Genomic DNA, 9455 nt, shown 5'->3' with positions numbered 1-9455 from the left:
GTCACAGGGCAGGGTGAAAACTGTCATGGCTTAAGTTCAGAATTCAGTCTTAAAAAAAAATCTTAAACTGAAAAAATGATACTCAGTTCTGTGTTACTAATGTTCTATTAACAATTAGTTCTAATTTAGTACCGCTCTCCCTACACCCCTTCCTTGCTGTAACTATGGTCACTGAGGGCAGGGCACCCACAGAGACCCCTGTCCTGCGAGGGGTGTCACAGGGCAGGGTGATATGGGCGCTCTGTCTTGTGTGACAAAAGATGCAGGAGTAGAGTGCAGAGAGAGTGGCAGCTGTAGCTGTTCTGGGGCTTGCTAAACTAAGTATAGCAAGCACAAAGCATCTTTGAATTTCCCTCCAGAGCCTTACACTGACCAATGGGAATTCTTAGGGTTCTGTGGGTGCCCTGCCATATATGATAATAAGTGCAGTGGAGGAGGGTTGCATGAAGAGCATCGGCTGCCCCTGTTTTGGTCTTATACTAAGTATAGCAAGTCTCAGATCATCTTTGAAAACCCCTCCAACACCCCCTATTGGTCTTTTAACAGAGAAATGGGAATCCGCAGTGATCTGTTGAAAGACCAATAGGGTTAATTTGAGGGGATTTTAAGCATGCTCTGGGGCTTGCTATACTTAGTAAAGCAAGTCCAGGGCTGGGGATTGGTTCAACACATTCAGCACTGTTCGTCAAGCATGGTGGCACGGATTGACACATGTAGCATTATCAGTCTTTCATCAGGTACTGAGAGGATATGGTGTTGCATCATTTCCAAGGATACTGTTGTGGGACTAAGGAAAGGTAAGCATTTATGGTTTATTAAAGGAAACCTAAATTAATTGAAAAAAATCCAGTTTAACTTACCTGTAGCTCCTACCGGCCCCTGCAGCTGTCACTGAGCAACCCTCCGGTCCCCTACATCGCCCCACTTTGTTTCAGGTGACTCAGTGAGTTGATGGCTACTGCGCCTGTGTGGCCATGGCTGCGTGCATCCTCAATCATGCTCCCATTGCTGGGAGCATCTTGCACATGCACAGTAGAGATTTTCTTGCATGCACAAGATAACCCCAGTGATGGTAGAGCAATTGAGTACACGCACAGACAGTGGCCACACAGGCGCAGTGGCTATTGACTCACTGAGTTGCGTGAAACAGAGGTGGAGTGCTGTGGGGGAATGGAGGATCACCCAGTGATGGTGCTGGCACAGGATGGCTGCAGGGGGCCGGTTGTGGCTTTTTTACAATTACTTTAGGTTCCCTTTAAGATTAATAAGCCAGTTGTGTGGGGTCCAGTGTTGGTCAAGGAGAAAATCTGAAGACATAACAACAAAAGTTGTTTAGGGAATACCTTTAACCTCCCTGGCGTTCTATTAAGATTGCCAGGGCGGCTGCGGGAGGGTTTTTTTTTAAATAAAAAAAAACTATTTCATGCAGCCAACTGAAAGTGGCTTGTTTGCATAGAGATAACAACTGGAGTTTCTTAACTCTTCCTGTACTGGAAACAATTAGACTGATGTATCGGATCTTAATGTTTTATTTCTTAGCTGTACTACACATACAAATTATAATATCATAATTTTTTTTTTCGCTTCAGTGTCTCTTTAAAACAAACTTTTTTACTTCTTTACCTATTGTAACTTTAACCTTGATTTTCTCAAAAACTATTAGTTTCTTGTCAAAAACTTTTTGAAAAAATCCTTCTTGTTTCCACTGTCCGCCTTTACATACCTTGCAATATTGGTGATTCTAGCATGTATGGAGGCTATGCTATTTACCAATTAAGTCATCTACATTTCTTTAAAAAAAAAAAACATAAAAAAGTTTGCATAAAATACCTATGTTTCGGCGACTATTTTGCCATTGATTACCCTGCACCATGCCACTGTCTGGGTTTTTGTAATTTTGTACACCCTTTGTAAAGAAATTGTAGCTGCAGAGTGGCCATGAAGATTTTAAAACTTTGTCTGCCATTAAAGTCAATGGGGTTCACCACGAATAATCGTCGCACATTTTCACGGTAAAATTTGCAGATGCGTTCATGAATTCGAGATCGGGATGTTCACTTATCACTACTCTTCTACATGTCTGATTTACCATTTAATTAACTGCTTCTCACTGACATGAGTTTTACTTGTGTACATGCAGCATGTATAATAATTCCACCATTCTGTATTGGTGCTGACATTTTTCAAATACACTTAGCCAATAAAAGGTATTGCTTACATTTTCTAGCAGTTTGCCATGATATGACTCATTAATAATGATAATTTCCGCAAATTTAAACCTACCATGATTATGCAAACTAACAGATGGCTTCACACTGTGAGATTTCTAATTTTATCAGGGCAAAAAAATTTAAGGAGTATAAAATAAAGAATATTTAAGCCTCAATCATAAACATTTGAACTATAGATATGTTTACAACACTTACAAAGAAATGTTTCTGGGTTAAAGCATTGCATTCATCATCTGGCAATTAGAAACTGATAAACTGGACCTAACTGTCACTCACATTGCATAAATGATCTAATATTCACATTAACTCCTATTTCTGGAACTTTTCTAATCAAAGATATTTAAAATGAAAATGCAATGGGAAATTGCTGTTTTTAGTGCACAAGTTATTTTATTTATTTATTGTATTTATAAAGCACCAACATATTACGCAGCGCTGAATTGTACTAGAGTGTGGTGTTCAAAAATACCTGTTCTTCATTTTTATCAGCAGTGGAATAACCTAGTGCTATAAATAGAGGATTTTTAACTTTGCCTGTTTTCCCTTTAGGGTCCAGTCAGGTTCCAGATGATTAAAGTGAACCTCCAGACTAAAAATGTACCCAGCAGCACTAAAAAGGCTTGATGTTTCTTTAAAGAGACTCCGAAACAAAAATTGCATCCTGTTTTTTATCATCCTACAAGTTCAAAAAGCTATTCTAATGTGTTCTGGCTTACTGCAGCACTTTATACTATCACTGTCTCTGTAATAAATCAATGTATCTTTCCCCTGTCAGATTTGTTGGCCTGTGTCTGGAAGGCTGCCAAGTTCTTCAGTGTTGTGGTTCTGCTATGAACTCCCCCTTCCAGGCCCCTCTATGCACACTGCCTGTGTGTTATTTAGGATTAGAGCAGCTTCTCTCTTCTCTCTTATCTTTTACAAGCTGGATAAATCGTCCTCTGAGCTGGCTGGGCTTTCACATACTGAAGAATTACAGACAAGGGCAAAGCTGTTTGCAGGAAGAAACAAGCAGCCTGAAACTTCAGTGCATGAGAACAGGGGGAAAGAAACACACAAATGATCTCTTGAGATTCAAAAGGAAGGCTGTATACAGCCTGCTTGTGTATGGATGTATTTTCTATGTGTGAACATACTGTACATCAACCTACTTCCTGTTTTGGTGGCCATTTTGTTTGTTTATAAACAAACTTTTTAAAACTGTTTTTAACCACTTTTAATGTGGCGAGGAGCGGCGAAATTGTGTCAGAGGGTAATAGGAGATGTCCCCTAACGCATAGGTTCTCAACGTGTGGTACGCGTACCCCAGGGGGTACTTCTGAGGGTTCTAGGGGGTACTCGGGCTTGATATACTTAACCAAAAATAACAAATTTAGAGTTTTAGAAAATGATAAATCTTATTTAAACAGCACCAAATTAGTATTTTAGCCAATTAAAAGCAATAGTAAATGCCTGGAAATGGTTTAGAACAAATTATATTGTACTACGATTAAATATATATTTGTCAAGGGGTACGTGTAATAATGTTTACCATGCTAGGGGGTACTTGGTGAGTACAGGGTTTTAAAAGGGGTACATACCAATAAAATGTTGAGAAACACTGCCCTAACGCACTGGTATGTTTACTTTTGTGCGATTTTAACAATACAGATTCTCTTTAACAGTTTCACAGCATCAGAACTTTGTTTTTTAACCAAAGTCTCATTTTTAGCTGCACAGAAGCTAAGCTCCGCCCCATCAATGAAATCTGCAAAGTGCAAAGTATGATAGGATTTCTGATGTTGTTGTTCTCATTGCCTAACGTGCACAGCTGGGAGGGGTGATCAGGATACAGGACAGTTGGAAATGCGTCTCATGCTCCCAGTCAGTCATCTCCTTTCAGCCACAAAGATGGCTGCCCCCATGCAATCACAAACATTTGCCTGTTCTTTTAAAACAGGGTGGGTAAGAGATTGTATTACCTATCTATTTTAATTAATATAACTAATGTAACTTAATGAAAGTATGTTTGTTTAGGCCTTAGTTCCCCTTTAAACTGTAATTGTAATTTTTTGGTAAACTTTGACTTTAAAGAGACTCTGAAGTCTCCTAAAAATGAGGTTTTTACTTTAAAAACCTCTTTAACCTATTTGCCCCTCCTAAAACGTCGCATCCCAGTTGCTGACAAAGCCCTAAATCACCCCAAATTACCTGGGGGACATCGCAGGGCTCCTTCCGCATAGAGGCAGAGCTTTCAGCTACAGCTCTTGCTCTACATGCGTCTATCAGCATGGATCGACGCCTCTCCCCACCCCTCTCAGTCTTCCTTCACTGTGAGGGGCGGGGGAGAGGCAGAGATACGCGCGGATTGACACGCATGGAGGCAGAGCTGCAGCTGAAAGCTCTGTCTCCTCCAGCAGCAAAATCCACGACCAAAAAAGTCATGGATTTTGCCGGGTGGAATTAGGGGTGATTTATGGCGTTTACAGCTGCGGGAATGCAGCGTTTTAGGAGGGTCAATTAGGTTAAATTTTTAAAGTAAAAATCTCATTTTTTCGAGACTTTAGCGTCTCTATATATTAAAATGATTTCATCTGAGTTTTAAAATTATTAAGGGTGCCTGTTATGGATGCCTTCATTATGTATTGTTTGCACACAATGTCCTGTTACCAGCTCTGTACCTAGATGAAATGTTTGGCTTTTGTATGTTTGTTTAGGCTTAAGTTCCTCTTTAAGTAAAGGGAATGTTCATGATTCTGTTATTTGAAGAGAAATCAGGCAAAGTGATTCAGGTGCCAGGTAAGAGTAAGTAAATCTAACTACTTAGCTCAAGTGCCTATTAATGTACCTTTATTTTTAAAATAAAATCCAGAAAATATGCTCTGTTGTTGGGGACTTATAACAGTTTTGGAATTCTAGGCAATAGAAGAATACAGCCACTTAAAACTCCCTAGAATTCTGTTTTGCTAAAATAGCAGTTCTCAACAAAATGTTGCTCAGAAAATGTACATACATTTTAATTTTGTGTTTGTGTGCAGGATTTTACTAGTGAGAGTACTGAGATAGATGAATATTGCTATTTGACACATTTTTCAAACATCTGTCATTCTTCTCCTGAAAATCATCCTCAGTTTTTATTTTAATACTACCACCAAAAATTAGTTTTGTGTAACCAAATTAATCTAATATTTGCTGCATGTGTTAACTGCCACGTAGATAGAGTTCTGCTTCTGTGGCTTGATTTACCAGTCACTTTGATATTCATGTTCACAATACTGGGAATGCTAAATACCAAACAAGAAACTGTATTTTCTTCAGAGTTCACTTGACAGCAGAGTAAAAAGTCTCACTTCCAAGTCATAAATTGTAGACATGGTATTAGAGAACTATAGCTTCTTGTAAATAATAAAGTAACAAAGATCAGATAGAATAGTTGAATTAAAATGTGTTGGTACACTGCATACAAGAAACTGTCTCTTGATTTAATACTCATATTTTATTTCAGAGTAGTCCAACATGTATATAAATGGATTCATGTATTCCTTATGCAGCTAGTTAGTCTACGGATTGTAGCAGTTTTGTAGTCCACTTTAAATAGTACCAAGTGGCTTCACTCTTTTGTTTTTACATGATTATAGTCCTTCTCTTTAATGTCAGTTTAGGCCTACTATCCAATTGTATCCACGCTTTGGAAGGAAGGTACTTTGCATGGGAGTTTAAAGTATGCCAGAGTAGAATGTTGGCCTTTCAAAGCATTTGTACCCTCTGAATGGTTGCTGCATATTCTCCAGACACTATCGTGTAACCTGTAAAGAAAAAATTAAAAATGTCAACACACCAAAATATGTTTAACCAGTAATCTATAAAATTCCACAGCAACTAATCAGAATTCATCATTCATTTAGTGGGCGATCATTCCACTTTCAACTGTTCTATTAAGTAAGTATAATTAGGTTCCATTTTTGATTACTGACATATAACTTTATCATACCTTTCTATTTTTTTTATTAAAAAATAAACAATAATTCCCATAAATGTGGACATTAACCACCTTAGGATCTCGGGTATTCATATCTACGCCCCTTTAAACTTTACGTGCGATTGGTCCAGCCTGTGAACCAATGGGGAGCCCCGGCGGCTGAATCAAAGATGCTTTGCCGGGACTCTGTTATTAGTGAGTGTAATTACAGTAACTCGTACACTGTAATTACACAGTGGGGACTTGCGGCGAGATGCGGCGGCCGACGGGTGTAAAGCGGCGGTAAGGAATTTAAGCATTTAGCTTTGTGGGGGGTTGCGGAGACAAGTGGCGGCCGGCGGGGAGCTCTGGGGGTCTCCTTATTAAAGGAGACCCCCAGATGCAGCGGCGATGTCGTGCGTTAGCATGTTTAGACCTGCTTTTTGCAGGTCTAAGCTAACGCTCATGCAAAGTGTAATAGGATAGGGTGTAAGGAACTTGCTGGGCGATAATATTGTCCAGGCAAGTTCTTTTTGCACCCTGCCTAGGGCTAAATGCAATTGGATCAGGCGACTTTATAGTCGCCTGATTATCGGACTCACCAGCGTTTAACACTGGCGAGTCTGACAATTGCATCAGGCCCAATGTCTTTTTTTGATTTCTTGACAATGACTTTATAAGCAGCAGTATTAATTGTTGCCTTTTGTAAAACAAGGTCAAACACAACAGTAGATATAGAGCATTATTTGCAACTTCTGAAACAGTTGATGTTCCAGCAGGTTCGCTTAATGCCTTTATATCTGTATATGTCTTAATGTCTTTATTTATTTTATAACTGGGTATTTCCACATCATGGATTGAGATTTTGTTTCAGGTCTGTAGTGAAATACTTATGTTTTGTATAAAATGATAATTTGTAGTAAAGCTTACTGTAGAAGAGGACTGAGAGACACACCAATATGTTTTTTGTGATCCCCATCACTTAGGCCCAGCGATGCTGAACAGCTGTGGACAATGTTTTATATTGTGTTACATAAAATTAAGTCAATATGTAATGTATGCACAAAAACTCCTCAACTTTAAGAGTATGATCTGATGAAATGGAAGGATTTCTTCTCCTTCCATCTATCAAATTCCATCATTCTAACTCAATGCTAACTAAATTTACCCATGTTGCACAAGTGCACAGTCATCACATTGTAGCCATAAACAGGTTCAAGGTCATGATGCATTAAGACTGGTGCTGTCCCTTTGGTCTACAAACAAATAAACTGCCTAGACCTTCTTTCTTTACAGTTATATACTGAAGTAGCTAAAATTGGACTGCTTGATATTAGGGGGCTTGGTCAAATATTGGAGTATGTGCTTAGTAACTAAATAAGGAACCTAGCTTTCTGACTTCCCATTGTAAATTCAGCACAAAGGGATGTTGTATAATGATTAATCTAAGTGAATAGAAAATTAGCTCTCTAATGGTACAACCTTATTAAGCGCTACCAAGTCTTTAACTCAAATTATCTAGATACCACTCATATTGCTTACACGATATGACACCTTTCAACCTGTCTTAAGGTTTCTGAGAAATGGGAGTAGAGACAGTTAATAAAACCATAGCAGCACACAGCTAATTAAGTCCATTTAGGTCACTTACATAATGTGTAGCTCAGATATCAAACTTGAAATGTAATGTGTACTGAGACCTAATCACATCCTTTTAAATGTAAAATTAAACTTGTGCGACATTCTAGAGTACTGATCGTAGATATAAAAATCTCAATTATTGAGGTCATATATTGCTATAGTCCATAAAGCAAATCAAATATATTTCTAATAAATAAGTAAAATGTGATTTATTCTTCAGTACATAAAAATGCCTCAGATGCTGTTCTCATGCTAGCATACCTTTACAATATTGTGTATTTTGTCAATCTTTCACAAGAAGTGTATTTGGCTTCTTTGAGTCAACTGAAAAATCATAACTCTACATAGACTGGTTACTCTTTACTAAAGCCATATTTCTGCAGAGACATGGATATCTCAGAACCTTACAGTGATGATTAACAAAGTGCCTGAAACAGCAGTAAGTAAGTTGGATTCTGTGGCACTGTATTCTCAAGGTTGTATTGTGCTAATCACCAATCTTTCTGGATTCCTAAACACAGCGATATACATGGATTATTTGCATGGTCCTACTCACCGCCCTTGACTGAAATAGAAATAATGATCTGTAAATGCATTCTCTTTTAAAAAGACAATGCTATGATAAAACAAATAAAATGTAAATAATAGTTTTGAGATTTCGGGATTCTGCTGGCTAGCAGATTAGACTGTTATTTCGATGCAAATTTGAGATTCTGCAGTGGGGCTGCGCAGTCAACTCCGGCCCACGTGGCGGTAATTGACAGCGCCGATCATGCAGGCGCAGTACAGAGCAACCTCCAGGTCGCTCTGACGTCATCGCCCGGGGACTGGGTCGGAGCTCCGGCGAAAGGCTGCGGGCAGAGCTGCGGCGAGGGAGGTCCTGGGAGCTTGGGGCTGGAGGAAGCCCCCGGTAAGTACCACTCATTTTACTAGATTTGCCCTGATGACTCCTTTAACTGACCCATTAAACTTTGTATTACCAGGGTTGTTTCTCTATTTTAAATATTGGGAATAATAATGTGAGCATAGTAGAAGGACAATCACATTTAACACATCCTGTAACAAACTCTGCAATGTTTTTTTTCTTTTTCTGCACATAATAGACACTGGAAAAAATCTCTGAGAAAAGTTGCTAAAATCCTTGAAATGTATATATCTGAAGAGCACTGGGATGTTTTTTGTTTTTTTTACCACTAAAGTAGACTTTCACTTTAATTTTCATGGCGTATATTGTCAGCTTCAGATGTTATCGTAATTAAACCCCTACCACTAGAAACAACCTACTTGCAAGTTACTGCTGCTTGGATCATGTATTATAGGACCACCAACTAAGCAAGACATATGCCACAGATCAACCGAAACAGAACTTCGCTCCCTGTGTTGTTTACAATGGAAAATCAGCATGATCAGTAAGACCCAGGCAGGGCTAAATAACTTTCTTAATGTGTTTAAAAGTGTTCCATATTAACTACATTGTAAACATGTGATGGCAAGGAAGCTTGAAAGTGTTACCTATCCTATAATTACCACTATTAATCTGTACTTCCTTCTGTAGCAGCAGTCTTCTTAAAGTCTGTGTTCTAACATTATTCTGCTTTGTACATTGCAATCAGAATATTTCTGTTTTTTATTTATGCATAGAATTAATG

At 38.6% G+C, this 9455-nt stretch overlaps 1 protein-coding gene across 3 annotated transcripts in view; it reads right to left on the bottom strand.

Moving 5' to 3' along the window:
- Positions 1-4771: 4771 nt before the first annotated feature.
- Positions 4772-9455, bottom strand: part of TAFA3 (TAFA chemokine like family member 3) — a 692450-nt gene continuing 687766 nt past the window's right edge. For all 3 annotated transcript variants that reach the window (XM_068269724.1, XM_068269723.1, XM_068269725.1), the window contains one exon: positions 4772-6013. Coding sequence is in view for 1 of the 3 variants with exons in the window: in XM_068269725.1 (XP_068125826.1) it covers positions 6002-6013 (12 nt within the window). In the remaining 2 variants the exon portion in view is untranslated. The remainder of the gene's footprint in view (positions 6014-9455) is intronic.

Source organism: Hyperolius riggenbachi, chromosome 2, assembly GCF_040937935.1.
Source record: "Hyperolius riggenbachi isolate aHypRig1 chromosome 2, aHypRig1.pri, whole genome shotgun sequence".
NCBI classification, from domain to species: Eukaryota; Metazoa; Chordata; class Amphibia; order Anura; family Hyperoliidae; genus Hyperolius; species Hyperolius riggenbachi.
This window is presented reverse-complemented; position numbering and strand designations above follow the sequence as displayed.